Source organism: Aotus nancymaae, unplaced genomic scaffold, assembly GCF_030222135.1.
Source record: "Aotus nancymaae isolate 86718 unplaced genomic scaffold, 86718_ANA_hifiasm-v0.15.2.pri h1tg000033l, whole genome shotgun sequence".
Classification (NCBI taxonomy): Eukaryota; Metazoa; Chordata; class Mammalia; order Primates; family Aotidae; genus Aotus; species Aotus nancymaae.
Window position 1 is genome coordinate 27633062 of NW_026988447.1, and position 19734 is coordinate 27652795.

Below are 19734 nucleotides of genomic sequence, written 5' to 3' on the forward strand. Positions count from 1 at the left end.
GGGTATTATAAAGTCTCTTTAATATTTCTTATTTTATATCCTTTTTCTTTTTGAGACCCACCATCTACCACTATCACATTGGTGATTAGGTTTCAACAAGGGAGGTAGGGGAGTGCCACACAAATATTCAGACCATAGCAATGCCCCCTTTTAAGAGTGAGAAAAGCTTTCATAGATATTTTTAAAGGCAAGTCCCATTTATCTGTGAGATAAGAGAATGTTAAAACATGGTAGGTATATAAAAATGTTCCCTGAATGAGGGTAGTCGCTGTTATACTATTTTAAAAAAAAATGCAGTAAAGCTAAGCTGGAGGGACCCAGTATTATGCTCAAACATGCAGAAGGCTTAGAAGAAGCAAATAAAGCCTAAATGTGCACAATGGGAACCTGAGGAAGTTGATATGCACCTGGCCACTTGATGCAGCTGGCCTGGGAAGCGGGAGAACCAGAGGCCTGGAGTGCGGCTCAGCCTGCTGAACGGGGAAGCTGTGTGGGACATGTTGGCCTGCCTTGAAAACTAGGTGAGGGGACTCAGTGTGGCGTCTGCCCAGCCGTGAGCTAGTTCTGGGCCAAAGTACGAGAACTTAAAACTTCTAAAGTATCCCATCTAAAAGCTACTTCAAGTGCTAAAGGATCAATTTCTTTCAGATTGGAGGTGGAAGTGCTAGGGGGCAAGCCATTTTATTTATTTATTTATTTTTTTAATTAAAAAAAATTTTTTTAATTAAAAAAATAATAATAATTTCCTCTGAAATTGCACAATAAGAGAGATCTAAAACTCTGACTCTCAAATTGCTGCCTTAGCTCAAAACACCCCACTCAAATCTTAAATATATCTCAAAAAGGATACACACATGACTCTTCAAGTCATTTCTCAAACCTCTACGAACCAATTCATAAGCTTCTTCCTTTTTCCCCAAACAGTTCAGTGTTAATCCTTTCATTGCCAGGGTTTCTATTGTTAAAAACAAAGAAGAAAAGTAACATAAAAAACAGAAATTAAATATTGAAAATAACAACAAAACCATAATCTCAAGAACAAATGCTACATTGGCCTAAGAATTAAAAATTTAAAGGAGATCGATCACTCAGATACTTTCCACTTTCTTGAAGATTTAAAATATTTTTTAACACTGACAATCCAAGTAAACACAGATTTCCAGACTATTCTTGGAAGGAGGCTCTCCTATTTTTATTTTTTTTTAGATAAAAAGATACAAAATGCATGCTATTTGACTAGAAAGATAATCTAGTAACTCATTTTTCAGGGGAATTCCATGGGACAACCTTACATATCTATTTCATTAAAATATAAAAAACTTTATCGTGAAAACACACTTTACTTCTGTGAACCTAGGTTATATAAGGGTTAAATTCATTCTTCAGTTATTAAAAAAAACACAAATAAATTTCCTACATTTTTGATTTTCCTAAATTTACTTTAAAATGATTCTTTGAGATTACTATTAAGAGTATAGGAAAAAGAAGATGTCAGAAATCTGTCATTAGCAACCAAAAAATTAAGAGAGTTAAAAGAAATATTAAGTTTTCAGAAAAGAGGAAAAATAAACTCTAATTTTATGTGTATCCTATGAAGCCTAAAGGAATCAAGAATATTATTTGCTTAACTTTTTCATTTGTTTGATGGATTTGCCTAACTTTTTACACTTTAGAGAGAAATTAATTAGGCACAAATGATAAGTATTAAAGATAAAATCCTGAGGAATAATCAACATGTACTGTTTAAAAATCCTTTCAGCCAGCCACGGTGCCTCACGCCTGTAATTTCAACACTTTGGGAGGCCAAGGTGGGCAGATCACTTGAAGTCAGGGCCAGCATGGCCAGCATGGTGAAATCCCATCTCTACTAAAAATACAAAAGTTAGCCAGGCATGGTGGCGGGCACCTGTAATCCCAGCTACTCGAAAGGCTGAGGCAGAGGTTGCAGTGAGCCAAAATTGTGCCACTGCACTCCAGCTTGTGCAACAGAGCAAGACTCCATCTCAAAACAAAACAAAAAAACCTAACAATAAAACTTTCAATGAAATTATGACAATTTTTATGCAACCTGTTCAGATATGTTACAGTGGTGGGGTAGGGAGTTGGAGAATCACATTTTAGAAACAATGAAACAGGCTGGGCACAGTGGCTCATCGTAATCCCAGCACTTTGGGAGGCCGAGGTGGGTGGATCACCTGGGGTCAGAAGTTTCAGACCAGCCTGGTCAACATGGTGAGACCTCACCTCTACTAAAAATAAAAAAATTAGCCTGGCGTAGCGGCACATGCCAGTAATCCCAGCTACTTGGGAGGCGGAGGGTAGGAGAATAGCTTGAATCCAGGAAGTAGAGGTTGCAGTGAACTGAGATTGTGCCACTGCACTCCAGCCTGGACAACAGAATCAAACTCTAATTTAAAAAAAGAGGAAGAAGAAGAAAGAAGAAAGAAGAAAGAAGGAAGAAGGAAGAAGGAAGAAGGAAGAAAAGAACAACAACAAGAAGACGACAGTGAAATAATATAGGGAAAACTGAATTTTAGAAAGAATAAAATCTGATACTTTTCTGTATTAAACACATTATTAGTAAGCTTACTTTAGAAATGAATATCAAACAACCTAATGCCCAGCTGATAAGCAAAAATAATTTTTAATATGGTAAAACAGATAAATTTATTTCTATTTATTTACGTTTTTTAGAATATATTTTTTGTTATAATTAAAAAGGGTCCCGCTATGTTGCCCAGGCTGATCTTGAATTTCTGGCCTCAAGCAATCCTACCGCCTCAGTCTCCCACAGTGCTGGGATTATAGGAGTGAGCCACAGCACCAAGGGGAGAGATAAATTTAGATACTTCTATCTCCACGGTTTTCCATCTCCAAATAATTACATTTAAAAAGAAAGTATAAAGTGAAATGCAGTCAAAGAAAGTGAGAATTACTATAAATATAGGTTTAAAAAAAAGGCAAGGAATCTAATGGAGAATTATTACTCTTCCCCTCCTCTTCAATACTAAGAGTACATTATTAAGTTACTAAAGAGCCATATTTCTTATCTCTGTACAAATCAGACCTGCGAAACTTATTTTTCCTTTACCTCCTCACAAGTTTAGCCACACACTCTCCCTTTGCTCTACAAATATCTCATCATCCAATAATCTAACTTCATACAGGCAAAAGCTAGTAAACTTTCAGAACATTACAATATACAAACCATGTCTTAAACATGACTCAGTCTTGAGAAACTGAAAAACGTAAATTAAAAAGTTAGTTCACGAGCAAAGGACCAAATGGTCACTCTCTGAATAAGCTTACTATAAAGCATAAAATTTATCCAGCTCAACCAAAGTTCTAAAGGGAATTTTAGCATTCTACCCTATTAAGTTCTTCCTCTTTTCCTACAGAGCTAGTATCAAACTAAAAATAAATCAGAACTCAAGTAGAATGTGTTATCATTTTCTTAATATTAAATTCAAATTCTGTATTAAATTTCACCTTCTCACAGAAGTCAAAGATGAGGGGGTCTGCTCTCTCTGGAAAATAGTTAAGGCAAATGGAAATAATACAATCCAGTAAGAGAAGCCAGACAAGTACATAGTAAAGCCTTATCTACTTGCACTTACCTCCATGCTCTGCAAATTTGGGATTAGAAAGTATTTGTTTACAGAATTTCAGTCCATTCCTATACTGTTTATGTTCATAACACCTCTGTCAAAACAAAAAAGAAAAATTTAAGTTTAGCAAGGAATCTCAAACAACTTTAAATTCAACGCTAAATTTCTATTCTGTTAAATACAACAAAATGTTATTTCCATATGCTTCTAAATCCCAGTAAAATGCCAATAAAAAATACAGAAGGTTCAAAGACAGAAAGTAAAAGAAAGACAGAAGAATAGAATATAGATTAGTAAAAATAAGAAAAGCATAAGCTCGCTCCAAAAAGTCCAACAACTGAGTGATGCAGAAAGAGAGCAGAAAAATAAAAGGTATAGAATTTATTTTTATTATTATTATTATTTTTAAGACTGAGACTCACTCTGTCACCCAGGCTGGGCACAGTAGCATGATCATAGCTCACAGTGGCCTTATCCACCTGGGCTCAAGGAATGCTTCTATCTCAGCCTCCCAAGTAGCTAGGACTACAGGCACATACCACCACGCTTGGCTAATATTTTTATTTTTTGTAGAGACAGGGTCTCATTATGTTGCCTAGGCTGGTTTCAAACGCAAAACACCGTCTCTACTAAAAATACAAAAATTAGCCAGGCATGGTGGTGCAGCCTGTAATCCCAGCTACACAGGAGGCTGAGGCAGGAGAATCACTTGAACTCAGGAGGCAGAGGTTACAGTGAGCAGAGATCATGCCACCACACTCCACCTTGGGCAACAGAGCGAGACTCCATCTCAAAAAAAAAAAAAAAAAAACCCAAGACTGTATAAAAGCAAAATGACATTTTAAAGCTTTGTGAAGCCCGGGCGCAGTGGCTTACATCTGTAATCCCAACACTTTGGGAGGCTGAGGTGGGCAGATCACAAGTTCAGGAGTTCAAGATCAGCCTGGCCAATATGGTGAACCCTGTCTCTACTAAAAATACAAAAATTAGCTGGGCATGGCGGCGGGCACCTGTAGTCCCAGCTACTCGGGAGGCTGAGGCAGGAGAATCACTTGAAGCCAGGAGGCAGAGGTTGCAGTGAGCCAAGACCATGCCATTGCACTCCAGCCTGGGCACAAAGAGAGACTGTCTAAAAAAAACCAAAAAAGCTTTGTGAAAAGCTAAACTTTTGTGTTGATGTACTCTTCCTTAGGAAGCCATTAAAAGAAGTTAAAATAAAATTTTAAAAGGCACTATGGGACTTAGTAAATAAAGAATCTAATATAGAAAAAAAGAGCCAGAGAACAGTCACTCCAAATTGAAGAGAAGTCAAAAATTGCTATGGAATAGGTTTCCAGCAAGAGCAAAAATGGAACTAGTGTGCTTGCTAATATGGAAAATGTTAATCATAAGCTCATGACAGAAATATAGGCACATTTGCAGAAAATGAGCAATAGGTCTACAGAAAACCAGGCAACTGCCTAAATGAAATAGGTATTAATGCCAGAAAAAATAAGACTTGGATTTAGTATAAATTTGGTTTAATACTGAACAATATATGCATAGTTATAAAAATGTAAACGTTCAGTATTAGTTTACAAAAAACTTGTGATATGGCCAGGCAAGGTAGCTTATGTCTGTGATCCCAGTACTTTGAGCAGCCGAGGCAAGCGGATCACTTAAGGTCAAGAGTTTGAGACCAACCTGGCCAACATGATGAAACTCCATCTCTACTAAAAATAAAAAATAAATAAATAAATTACCAGGGCATGATGGCATGTGCCTGTAATCCCCACTACTTGGGAAGCTGAGGCAGGAGAATCACTGGAACCTGGGAGGCAGAGGCTGCAGTGAGCCAAGATCACGCCACTGCACTCCATCCTGGGCAACAGAGCAAGACTCTGTCTCAAAGAAAAAGAAAAGAAAAGAAAAGAAACAAAAAAAGCAAAACTTGTGATATAAATATGTTGAGGAATGAGGAAAATGAAAGTGGGCAAATGTGTGAATGAGTAAGCTGAGTCCTCATTTTGAAAAACCAGAGGTCAACAAATATTTAAAAGTTATGTATCAATAAAATACAGTGATAAATTACTAAGCAACAAGAAGGCAAACACTAGACAAAATAAATAACTGAAGTTGCTTGATTCTGGAGTGGGAAAGCAAGGGAATGGGAGAAAATAAGGGGCATATTTCTTTCATCATACATCTTTTAGTGCTAGTTGACTTAGATATCAACATACGCTTTCACATAAAATTTATTTTTAAAGTACTGTATTTGTTACAGGAAAAAAAATGTGCATCTAAAAGATATAATTCATGCCAGAATTCACTGACATAAATTTTAAACATTTTGCTCACAATTTTTGAAGCAATATATTTAAAATCTGGAAAGAAAGTTAATGCAAGTGATCACAAAAATCATAGTAGAAAATGCATAGACACAGAAAAATAAAAATGTAAAATTTTACATTTTAACATCAAGAAATCAATTAGTTAAGCTAACACTACAGCACACTAAAGTCATTTTACAACCAACTATATACCCATCATCTCCACTTTGTTGTTGTTGTTTTGAGACAGGGTCTCACTCTGTGGCCCAGACTGGAGTACAGTGGCTGAGTCATAGCTCACTGCAACCTCAAACTCCTGGACTCAAGCAATCCTCCTGCCTCAGCCTTCCAAAGCTGTTGTATCGCATCTGAAACCTAATATATCCAAAGACAACTGATTTTCTTGCCCAAAATTTATTCTGCACCAAGTCTTCACCATCCTAAAGATTGAGTTGATGCCCTCCCTTCAACTCAATTAACCAGATAATCATGCAAAAAATCTAATCATCTTTGGTGCTTCTCCTTCCTACTACTTTTGTCCTCTAGTAGGTTCCATCAGCCCCAGTTTTTTCGCAATAGCTTAAATGGTTGCATATCTTCTCTGCCTCCCACAATCAACTATGCAGTCAGCAGGCACAGTGATTTCAGGGATAAAAAGAGGAGAAAGCAGAAGCAGTTACTTGAGAGCTATCATTAATAACATGTAGCTGAAAAAACATAAGACTAAGTAACTAAATTAAGTGTTCCCATTTACTTAGCAGAAAGCCTAAAAGTAACTTGTTTTTCTTATAACAAGAGTAAAAAGCACTAAAGGAAGCTATGATGTAAAGACTAACATAATTAAAAGGAATGTTCTTGACTTCTTGCTGTTTATGAAAACTACATACCTATAAAGAAGAGGGTTAAGTGTTATTGTTCATAAAACCATCAGCTTTCTGAAATTTTACATTTATAAAAATGTAGTTAGGTGACTTTCACTTTTGGCATGATGGAGTAAGTGAAGCTGAACTTGTTCTTTCATCATAAACGAAACTGGACAAAATATATGAAATAACAGGTTCAATAGGTGGTGCCAACAGGTGGCACAAGACTGTGAACCATGAGGAAGGGAAACGAACATGATGAGCTCTAGAAATGCCATCGCTTTACACCTGGAGGCACTTTCTAGATCACATACAGGAAGAAGGATCCTAAGCAAACTACAGGAGTCCACAGAGTTAAGAAACAAAGACTCATGTTCAATGAGGCTGAGGTACCCTGCAAGAACAGTACTGAAAATGAGGGAACTACCCCCGATAAAGAGATCCAAAAATCTACAGAAGGTCCCCATGTGTCTGTGGTTGAAAACTGTTGAGTACTAAGTTTTGCCTATGTAAGGTGAAACATAACAAGGCCAGACAAAGAATGATCAGGAAACATTAAGTTTAACAATTTTCATGGCCCTCATGGTAGTGAGAGTTCTGACCTGCCAGAATGGAGTGTCAACAAACAGCTGTAGAATTCAGTAAATATTGCAAAAAGGTCATCCTTAGTAGCAGACATACACTAGCCCTAGAGTATTACTGTAGACTCATCCTAACAAAGCCTCAAAAGGATCAGATTGACAGACAAGCATCTTCACTGTGCACCACAAATCCAACACTCTTTAAAGACAGTTAAATTTAGTAAAATAATATAAAACCTATAATGTCTAACATCCAGTAGAAAATATTCAGACAAGCTATGAGCAGGAAAATATGATCCGTAACCAGGAGAAATCAAAAACATGATAGAATTATGATAAAGAAGTTAAAACAACTAATATAAATGTGCTCAAAATTTAAAGCAATGAATAAACAAATGAAGAGGAAAATGGAATACTGTCTTAAAAACCAAACAGAATTTATAAAGATGAAAATACAGTATTTAGGCCAGGCACAGTGGTTCACGCCTATAATCCCAGCACTTCGGAAGACCAAGACGGAAGGATCACTTGAGACCAGGAGTTTGAGACCAGCCTGGCCAACGTGGCAAAACTCCATCTCTACTAAAAATACAAAAAAAAAAAAAAAAAAAAAAAAAAAAAAATCAGCCAGGCATGGTGGTATGTGCCTATAATCCCAGCTACTCAGGAGGCTGAGGCAGAAAAATCATTTGAATCTGGGAGGTGGAGGTTTCAGTAAGCCAAGATATACCACTGCACTCCAGCCTGGGCAACAGAGCAAGACTCTGTCTCAAAAAAAAAAAAAAAAAGAAAGAAAGAAAGAAAATAAAAAAGAAAATACAGAATTTAACATGAAACCAGCTGGCTGTGGTGGCTCACACCAGTAATCCCAGCACTTTGGGAGGCCGAGGCAGGTGAATCACTAGAGGTAAGGAGTCCGAGACAAGCGTGGCCAACATGGTGAAACTCCTGTCTCTACTAAAAATATAAAAATTAGCTGGGCGTGGTGGCGGACACCTGTAATCCCAGCTACTTGGGAGGCAGAGGCAGAATTGCTTGAACCCGGTAGGTGGAGGTTGCAGTAAGTCGAGATCGTGCCACTGTACTCAGGCCGGGGCAACAGAGCAACTCTTGCCCCCAAAAAATAAGGAAATTAAATTTAAATTAAAAAAATAAAATGAAACGAAACCTTTCCCAGATAAAAGTAAAGCAGATTTTATGACACTTTAGAAGAAAGAAAAAATCAGTGGACTAAAAGGCAGACATAGCAACAGAAACCAGTTCAACGTAAGAGAGAGAAAAGATAATGTAGAAAAAATAATTAGTGGAACTACAGTGACTTTTCTTCACAACTAAAAAACTCCTAAAAGCACTGTAGATCTAAATGTTTAAGTTAAAATGAAAAAGCTTCTAGAACCTCTGTAATACCAGCACTTTGGGAGGCTGAGACGGGTGGGTCACCTGAAGTCAGGAGTTCAAGAGCAGCCTGGCCAACATGGCAAACCCTGTCTCTAGTAAAAATACAAAATTAGCAAGGTGTGGTGGTACACACCTCTAATTCCAGCTACTAGGGAGGCGGAGTCAGGAGAATCACTTAAACCCAGGAGGCAGAGGTCACAGTGAGCCGAGATTGTGTCACTACACTCCAGCCTGGGCAACAGAGCAAGACTGTGTCTGGTCTTGCTCTAGAAGAAAATATACAAAAATATCTTCATTACATTGAGGTAGGTAAGATCCCTTAAATAAAAAGTTTAACATAAGAGTCTGAAAAAACAGAAGCCAGGAAAAAGGTATTTACAATGAATATGTATGTCCAACAAAGGATCTTATATCCAGAATGAGCTGAGACTGCACCAGTGCACTCCAGCCTAGGCGACAGAGCAAGACTCCATCTCAAACAAAACAAACAAACAAACAAAAAATCTTAAAAATTCTTAAAAATCAGTAACAGTAAGGCAAACAGCCCAACTAGCAACAGTCTTAAACACACCCAAGAAAGGATGTCCTAATACATAATAAACATATTAAAATGTACTTAATTACATTTAACAAAATGCAGTATCATTAAATTAGACAGTATCAATGGTTGCAGAAGTTGCAAAGCAACTGTGAACTCTACATTGCTGGTAGGATTAAAAAAAAAACGGTTTGACCACTTTGCAAAACAGTTGGCAGGACTTTTATAGCATAAAAAGTATTTTAAAAATACTGTTAGCAGTTATCTAATAAAAATAGTAAACAGCCAGGTGTTTATTCTCCCATGCCTATAATCTTAGCACTTTGGGAGGCCAAGGTGGGAGATCACTTGAGCAGAGAAATTTGAGACCAGCCCAGGCAATACAGTGAGACCTCATCTCTACAAAAAATAAAATAGCCAGGCATGGTAGCAAGCACCTGTAGTCCCAGCTACTTAGGAGGCTGAGGCAGGAGAACTGCTTGAGCCAGGGAGGTCAAGGCTGCACTAAGCCATGTTCACACCACTGTACTCCAGCCTGGGCAGACTCAAAACAAAACAAAACTAAACTAAACTAAACTAAACAAAAAGAAATACGCATACTATCTGATCCAACCCTTTCAACCTAGGTGTACACCCAACAGAAACAGAAACATATATTCATTATAAGATAGGAAAAAGAGGCTGGGTGCAGTGGTTCATGCCTGTAATCCCAGCACTTTGGGAGGCTGAGGCGGGCAGATCACCTGAGGTCGGGAGTTCGAGACCAGCCTGACCAACATGGAGAAACCCCATCTCTTCCAAAAATACAAAATTAGCCAGGTGTGGTGGCACATGCCTGTAATCCCAGCTACTGGGGAGGAGGCAGGAGAATTGCTTGAAGCCGGGAGGCAGAGGTTGTGGTGAGCCGAAACTGCACCACTGCACTCCAGACTGGGCAACAAGAGCGAAACTCTGCCTCAAACAAAGACTTACTGGGTGGGCACCATGGCTCACGTCTGTAATCCCAGCACTTTGGAAGGCCAAGACAGGAGGATTGCTTAAGTCCAGGAGGGAGTTCAAAACCAGCCTAGATGACATAGTGAGACCTTGTCTCTACAAAAAAAAAAAAAAAAAAAAAAAAAAAATCAAAAAATTATCCAGGCATGGTGGCATGTGCCTTTAGGATCAACTACTCAAGAGGCTGAGGCAGGAGGATTCCTTGAGCCTAGGAGGTTGAGGCTGCAGTAAACTATGGTCATACCACTGCAACCCAGCCTGGGCAAGACAGAGAGATCCTGTCTCAAAAAATGGAAAAAAGATTAGTAACTGATTAAAAAAACAAAAATTAAAATGACAAAAGGACAACCAAAATTAATGACATACCTAAACTAAAACTACTAACTTAAAGTCTCTTTTAACTAAGAGACTAAGTAAAAATCTCTTTTAATTGACTTTGTATTAATGGCCTTTATGCCACAGGCTTAAATTTACCAAAACTAATACAGTAAATATGATATAAAAGGAAATCTAGGTCTTATCCGTTAAAAGTATACAATTGATAAAGCATCACCACTCTGTCATAATCCTAGCATTGCATTCCAAGGTAATTTTTATATAATAGAAACATTATGAACTGGAAAATTTACTTTGAGGAAATAACGAAGTAGTGAAAAGGGCCACCTTTGGAATCGAATAGCTCTGGTTTCAAACACTGACTCTAGGCCTGGTGAGGTGGCTCACACCTATAATCCCAGCACTTTGGGAGGCCAAGGCGGGCGGATCACAAGGTCTGGAGATCAAGACCATCCTGGCCAACATGGTGAAACCCTATCTCTAAAATACAAAAATACAAAAAAATTAGCTGGACATGGTGGCACACACCTGTAGTCCCAGCTACTCAGGAGGCTAAGACAGGAGAATTGCTTGAACCTAGGAGGCGGAGACTGCAGTGAGCTGAGACTGCGACACTGCACTATAGCCTGGGCGACAATGTGAGACTCTGTCTCAAAAACAAACAAACAGTGATTCTAGACTTCAGTTATGTAATCTTATGTAGTATTTTGCTGAGTATCAAAAAGAATCCTTAACTCATGGAGAGCAATTATGAGAAAAAAACATGTAAAACACTTAGCAATAAATAACAGCTAATGCTTACTGAGCATTTACTAAGTCCCAGCCACAGTGCTAAGTGATTCACAGGGAAATTTTATTTAATCTTAACGAAGCAGGTAGTCTTACTATCTTCATTTTACATGAGATAACTGAAGTTCAGAAGGTTATATGATTTGGCCAAGGTCACACTGCTATTAAGTGATGGAAAAAAATCTGAACCCAGACAATCCAGATACAGAACCATAACACTTAACCATTATAATTACTTCCTACTATAGTGCCTAGAACATTTTACAAAAAACATAAAACTCCTAACACAAGTAATAGCCATTGTAGAAAGCTTTTTAAAAATGATAAAAGAAAATCAATCCATTATCTCATTGCACACACAACTGCTATTAAACATTCTGATTTTAACAAGAAAGTTTTCACCCAAAACTTATGAAACAGTTTACTATTCTACAATACAAATGTGAACCTATACAAATATAATTCAAACTAGCACATAAAAACACAGTCAATGATGGCTCGCACCTGTAACCCCAACACTTTGGGGGACTGAGGCAAGAGGATTGCTTGAGGCAGGAGTTTGAGACCAGCTGTCTCTACAAAAAATTTAAAAATTATCCAGGCATAGTGGCATGCCTATAGTCCCCACTACTCATGAGGCTGAAGTGGGAAGATGGCTTGAGCCCAGGAGTCCAAGGCTGCAGTGAGCCATGATGGTGCCAATGCACTCCAACCTGAGCAACAGAGCAAGATGTTGTCGCTTAAAAAATTAGTAAATAAAATTGATATCCTTATTTGATATGCACAATGTGACTTTATTTTGTGTAGCTGATTTTTTAAATATTCAGGATTCCAGTGGTTTTTTTTTTGTGTAGTATGACTGAAAATATCTTTATTTATTTACAGTATGTTTTTCAAAAATATTTCTCAGTGACATTTAATCAGCATGATAATCCTATAAGCACAAAAGGTTTAATCCTTATCGTAGAGGTAAAATTTCGAAAACGAATAACCTACTCTAGACTACACACCTAGCTAGAGGCAAAATTTAAGACTACAATCTAGGCTCTCTGACTCCTGGCTGAAACCTCTTTCCATCACATACAGAATTTTTGTTAAATGTTAACATAAAAGTTATTAAAGCTAAAATTTTTATTTTTTAAAAGATCTTCTAATCAACAAATTCAACTGTTATACTGCTTACTCAGTCTGGTAATCAAATGGACAATAAAAATGCCCAAAATAAAATGAGAAATGAACACACAAAACAAACTAGATAATCCCCTCCAAATAACTGACATGAAAATTAAAAACTAAAGCCTCTCTCTTTGAATGAGATATGTTTATATTATAGCACTTGGCTTTTTATTTTATCGTACTTAGAATAGTAATTAAGTTTTGGATCCTAATGATTATGTTCTCAGTTAATGAAATTCAGCAATGTCCATATTGAAATTATATTCCATGCCATTATTTCAATTACCTCCTGTCAGTGTGAGATGTAAAAATAATTCAGAATGGCATACCCCCTCCAAATAACTACAATTATTCATTTCTCCTCAAAAAGAACCAACATGCATTTAAGTAAATAGATCTCAATTTTTTCTGCCAAAAGTACTACTTCTATAATAGGTCACTTATTACAAATGAGAGTAGAAAAGAAAAAGTAACAAAAAATATCCAATGTATGGGAAATCCCATAAATTTCTCTTAACGCTTCTGCTCTTACCTGTTAATAAACTTTAGTAGCAAATAAAGGTTAACAAGAAAAACAGAAAACATGCATCATATTCACAGGAAAGTTTCCCTTTCCCCCACAAGATTTATTATACAGAGGGCTAGATATATATACATATATATAATATGTGTGTGTGTGTGTGTGTGTATATATATGTGTGTGTGTGTATATATATATACACACACACATATACATATAGAATTTAGCTTTAACAGATTGTATCTAAAATGAATAAAAACTAAAGGGAGTCTTAAAATATAATAGACAATAATTAATGATAAATTGTCATCAAAATACTAGCAAACTGAACTCAGCGGCATATTACCAAGTGGAATCTCTGGCTGGAATGCAAAGATGATTCAACTATGAAAACTGACCAATATACCACATTAAGAAAATGAAGGGGGAAAAAACGCACAAAATCATCCCAATTGATATACAAAAAATGCTTGAAGAAACATCACCTCTTCTTGATAAAAAAAGCAATGCTCAATAAACTTAAGACTAAATTAAATTACCTCAACATAGCAAAAACTATATATGGAAATCCCAAAGCAAAAATCATATTCAATGGTAAAAGACTGAAAGCTTTTCCTTGGGATCCAGAACACAACAAGGATGCCCTTTATTGCCACTTTTACTCACCACAGTACTGGAAGTGCTAGCCAGAGCAATTAAGCAAGAAAAAGAAATAAAAAGCATCCAAATCGAAGGGAAGAAATAAAATTATCTCTGCAGATAACATGATCTTGTATGTAGAAAACCCTAAAAGATTCCACACACAAAAAAGAAATCTGTTAGGACTAATAAAGGAATTCAACAAAGTAGCAGTATATAAAACTCAACAAGTTCAGTTGCCATTTCTATACACTAAAAATGAACAATTCATAAAGAAAATTTTAAAAAACAATTCCATTTAAAATACTATCAAAAAGAATAAAGTAGTGAGGAATTAACCAAGGAGGTAAAGAACTTGTACAATGAAACTACAATAACATTTCTGAAAGAAATTAAAGATATAATACAGTAAATAGAAAGACATATTAAGTTTATGGATTGGAAGACTTAATACTGTTAAAATGTCAATACTACCCAAAGTGACCTACAAATTTAATGCAATCCCTACCAAAATCTCTATTACTTTTTTTGCAGAAATAGAAAAGCCCATCTTAAAATGTATATGGAATATGAAGGGACCCCAAATATCCAAAACAATCCTGCAAAAAACAAAGCTGGAGCACTCACACTTCCTGATTTCAAACTTACTAAAAGCTACAGTAGTTAAAACTGTGTGATACTAGCATAAAGACAGACATATAGATCAAAGAAATAGAAAGTCTAGAAATAAATACTAGCATACATGGTTAAATGATTTTCAGCAAGGGTGCCAAAATCACTCAATGGGAGAAAGGACAATGTTTTCAACAAATGGTGCTGGGAAAACTGTGTATCTGTATGCAAAAGAATGAAGATGGGCCAGGAGTGGTGGCTCACACCTGTAATCCCAGCACTTTGGGAGACTGAGGTGGGTGGATCACTTGAGGTCAGGAGTTTGAGACCAGCCTGACCAACATGGTGAACCCTGTCTCTACTAAAAATACAAAAATTAACCAGGCGTGGTGGTGCATGCCTATAGTCTCAGCTGCTGAGGAGGCTGAGGCACAAGAATCACCTGAACTCTGGAGGCAGAGACTGCAGTGACCAGAGATTGCACCACTGCACTTCAGCCTGGGCAACAGAGCAAGATTCTGTAGGAAAGGAGGGGAGGAGAGGGGAGAAGAGGGAAGGGGAGGGGGAAAGGAGGGAGGAGGAGGGTGGGGAAGAGGAGGGGCAGGGCAGGGAAAAAAGAAAGAAAAATGAAGATGGACCCTTATCTAACACCACATATGATAATTAACTCCAAATAGATTAATACCTAAATGTGAGGCCTAAAACTATAATAGTCTTAGAAAAAAACATAGGCCAAAAGCTTTATAACAATGAATTTGGCAATGATTTCTTGGATATGACACTAATGGCACAAGTAATAAAAGAACAGACAAATCTGACCATGAAAATTAAAACATCTGGCATAAAATTTTGTGTTGGTGGTATACACACTATCAACAGAGTACAAAGACAACCTACAGAATGAGAGAAAATATTTGCAAGTCATATCTTACAAGGGACTAATATCCAGAACACATAAAGAATTCCCTAAATCAACAACAAAAAAAAAATCCATTAAAAAATGGGCAAGACTTTGAATAGGTATCTCCAAAGATATACAAGTGGTTAAAGAGCAAATGAAAAGTGGGACCCTGCTTCAAAAAAAGCAAAAGGAAAAAAAAGGAAGGAAATTCTGCAATATGCTACAACATGAATGAACCTTGATGACGTTATGCTAAGTGAAATAATCCAGACACAAAAAGAAAAACACAGAATGATTCCACTTGTTCTCTTTTCTTGGAAACAGGGTCCTGATCTGTCACTCAGGCTGGAGTACAACAGCGTAATCATAGCTCATTGTAACCTCTACCTCCTGGGCTCAAGCAATCCTCCTGCCTCAGCCTCCTGAGTAGCTAAGCCTACAGGCACGCACCACAACACCCAGCTAATTTTTTTTTTAATTTCTGTAGAGACAGAGTCTCAGTTATATGGCCCGAGCTGGTCTTGAACCGAAATCCTGGCCTCAAGTGATCCCCCAACCTCCCATTTTTTTTGCAAAATGAAAAAAGTTCTGGAAATGGATGGTGCTGACGGTTATACAGTATGAATGTACTTCTATCATTGAACTGTAACTTTGAAACGGCTGAGATAATGGGGAAAAAAGTCTAGTTGCTTTTTAAAAATCCCATGTAACACTACTACTGAAGTTCATTCTACATAAACTATACCAGAGGAAATGTATTATTTTTGTTGTTGTTGTCGCCCCCCCTGCTAGAGACAGGATCTTACTTTGCTGCCCAGGCTGGAGTGCAGTGGCTCGGTCATAGCTCATTAAAGCCCCAAACTCCTAGGCTCAAGTGATACTCCTGTCTTAGCCACCCTGAGTAACTGAGACTACAGGTGCGTGCCAACAGACCTAGCTAACTTTTAAAATTTTTTGTAGATACAAGGTCTCATTATGTTACCTAGGCTGATCTCAAACTCCTGGGTGCAAATGATCCTCCCACTCTGGCCTCCCAAAGTGCCGGGAGATTATAGGTGTGAGCCACCATGACCAGCCAGTAATGAGATTCTTAACATTGTCTTCTCAACTAAACCAACAGGTCTAAACTAACTTTTTTTTTTTTGATACAAATCCTTTTAATAAAGTATATCAATGACAGCTTCCTGTTTAAATAAATATGTTGTTAAAAAATCATGTAAGAGCATTTTGTAATAATTACTAGGAAAGATTTGACACTACTGTTCCCTCTGCAGAAACACTATGTACAGATGCAAAATTATCAAAGGCTGATACAATAATGAATCTCAAGTAAGTAGTGGAGCCATCACGTGCCTCGGCCTCCCAAAGTGCTGGGATTACAGGTGTGAGCCACTGTGCCATAATTTCTTCATTTTGAAGCTGTCCCTCTGTGTGTACCAAATCTTTTTCAATCCATTGCTCAAAATAACTGGCTCTTTAGATGTGCTCTTTTCAATCTTCAAGGTCTGTACAAAGTAAGTTTGGATTACAAGCCTTTCAATCCTTACATGTTTGTGGAAACAAATAATGAACTCCTGGGGAAACATTCCTGTAGTGGCCCAAAATGTGTCTGGATTCCCATCAATGATATTTTCAGGTGGGTGTTTTTCATCACTTGATGTAGCTAAAATCACTTTGGACCCTTCAGAGCTCAGACAGAGTTCAATTTTTCTCATCTTAAAGGGTTTAACCTCTGCCAGCTCCGCACCCTCGGCCCTCGGGTCGCCTCAACTAACGTTTTTTTGAGACGGAGTTTTGTTCTCATTGCCCAAGCTGAAGTGCAATGGCACGATCTTGGCTCATTACAACCTCCACCTCCTGGGTTCAAGTGATTCTCCTGCCTCAGCCTCTCAAGTAACAGAGGTTACAGGCATGCATGCCTGGCTACATTTGGATTTTTCAGTAGAGACGGGGTTTTTCCATGTTGGTCAGGTTGATCTCTAACTCCCAACCTCAGGTGATCCGCCTGTCTCAGCCTCCCAAAGTGCTGGGATTACAGGTGTAAGCCACCATGCCTGGCCCTAAACTAACTTTTCAGGGAATTTACTTTACTTTTATTTAGGGAAAGTGAAATGCAAAATACTACATACAGTATACTTTTCAACATGTTTCACATTCAATTCACTTAAAACAGGTTTTATAAAATGACACAGTAAACAGACATTTTCAGTTCTCCACAAAAGAATTATTGTATTAAATTGAAATATAAGTCTACAGTCCCTCATCTGAAACTCTTTTGTTTGGGGAGTTCTTGAAATTTCAAAACTGTGAATAAGGATTTCCCTTGCTATGGAAGGAATGCTGGAGTATCTATTTGTCCTCCTGCTTATAACACCTAAATATGTTAGTTCAAAATTTAACGTTAATAGTTTCAAAAATACTACTATAGGCAATTGTTTTCACCAGGAATTAACATTTAAAATATTAACACTGTGCTACAGAAACAACGAAGCAAAGAAACAAACCAGGATATAATTATAACAGACTGGGCCAGGTGGTAGTGGCTCACACCTGTAATCGTAGCACTTTGGGAGGTGGAGGTGGGCAGACTGCTGAGCAGGAGTTCCAGACGACGCTGGGCAACATAGTGAAACCCTGTCTCTACAAAAAATATAAAAATTAGCTGGACCTCGTTGTGTATGCCTGTAATCTCAGCTACTGAGAAGGCTGGGGTGGGAGGATTGCTTGAATCTGGGAGGACAAGGCTGCTGCACTGTAGCCTGAGAAACACAGCAAGACCTGTCTCAAAAAATAAAAGAAAATGAATTGTTCTAATAGATAATAAAACTGCATGTGCTAAATTCTGGCACCATACACTCTGAGACTTCTGTTCCTAAATATAAAAATAAAAGAAAATGAATTGTTCTAATAGATAATAAAATTGCATGTGCTAAATTCTGGGACCATACACTCTGAGACTTCTGTTCCTAAATATATAAGAATAACCGAAACTAGATGAGGTTCCTGCCAACTATAAAACTGGAAAGTAAACATGAAATAACTGTTTTCAGCTGTTGGACAAAAGCCAACACAGGATTATGGTTTCAGAAGAGAAGCAGGGTAAATCCCAAGAAAAATCCCCATTTCTGTCTAGAAGCATCTTCTAGATTGCAGATTAGGTGTTCAAGGTGAGGGATTGTGGGTGGGAACTTAAACAGAGCTTAGCAGTCTCACTGATTTGCGTACAAAAGAGAGTTAGAAACTGCTAGGACACCTGGAATTTATGGGGCAGGGTGCCAGAGAGAACTATGTAGAGAAGAGGCTTCAGAAATCTGCCACAGGAGTTGGACGCTGTGGCTCATGCCTGTAATCCCCACATTTTGGGAGGCTGAGGCAGGCAGATCACTTGAGGTCAGGAGTTCAAGGCCAGCCTGGTGAACATGGCAAAACCCCTTGTCTACTAAAAATACAAAAATTAGCCAAGCATAGTGGCACACACCTGTAATCCCAGTACTTTAAGAGGCCAGGGCATGCGGATCACCTGAAGTCAGTAGTTCAAGACCAGCCTGGCCAACATGGTGAAATCCCTTCTCTACTAAAAATACAAAAATTAGCCAGGTGTGGTGGCAGGCGCCTCTAATTCCAGCTCCTCAGAAGGCTGAGGCAGGAGAATCGTTCAAACCCAGAAGGCAGAGGTTGCAGTGAGCCGAGATTGCACCACTGCACTCCAGCCTAGGTGACAAGGGCAAAACTCCATCTCAAAAGAAAGAAAGAAAGGAAGAAAGAAATCTGCCACAGGAATCCTTTGTCAAACATTAAGCTGAAGCTCGGCATGGTGGCTCATGCCTGCAATCCCAGCACTTTGAGAGGACAAGATGGGTGGGTCGCTTGAGGTCAGGAGTTCGAGACCAGCCTGGCCAACATGGTGAAATCCCATCTCTATTAAAAATACAAAAATTAGCCAGGTGTAGTGGTGCACGCCTGTAATCCCAGCTACTCGGGAGGTTGAGGCACAAGAATCACTTGACCCAGGAGGTGGAGGTTGTAGTGAACTGAGATTGTGCCACTGCACTCCAGCCTGGGCAACAGAGCAAGACTTGGTCTCAAAAACACACACACACACTCTAAGCTGAACAGGTATACAGCAAAGGTCTATGAAAGCTAGGCAAAGAACAATTACCAAGTAGCATGAGCCTAACAACTATTGGTGCTCATGCATGGCTAGCAGACATTTGAATTCCAAGTATCAAGTTAAGAGACTACATTAAACACTGCAGAATTCAGCAGAGATCCAGAAAGCTCATATCTTAGGAATAAGATTAATCTAGACCAATGTATTAATCCATTTTCATGCTGCTGATAAAGACATATCTGAGACTGGGCAATTTATAAAAGAAAGAGGCTAGAGAAGCCTCACAATAATGGCAGAAGGTGAAAGGCAAGTCTTACGTGGCAACAGACAAGAGAGCTTGTGCACGGAAATTCCCCT

At 38.1% G+C, this 19734-nt stretch overlaps 1 protein-coding gene and 1 pseudogene across 3 annotated transcripts in view; both read right to left on the bottom strand.

Annotated features, from left to right (window-relative positions):
* The window catches only part of NAA15 (N-alpha-acetyltransferase 15, NatA auxiliary subunit), a 98334-nt gene that overhangs the window by 51760 nt on the left and 26840 nt on the right, over positions 1-19734 (bottom strand). For all 3 annotated transcript variants that reach the window (XM_021670327.2, XM_021670326.2, XM_064383863.1), the window contains exons 2-3: positions 3618-3702; positions 851-955 (exon numbers count right to left, since the gene is read on the bottom strand). In XM_021670327.2, the coding sequence (XP_021526002.2) occupies positions 851-955; positions 3618-3702 (190 nt within the window). The remainder of the gene's footprint in view (positions 1-850; positions 956-3617; positions 3703-19734) is intronic.
* LOC135277735 (intraflagellar transport protein 25 homolog) lies at positions 9384-17128 on the bottom strand (annotated as a pseudogene).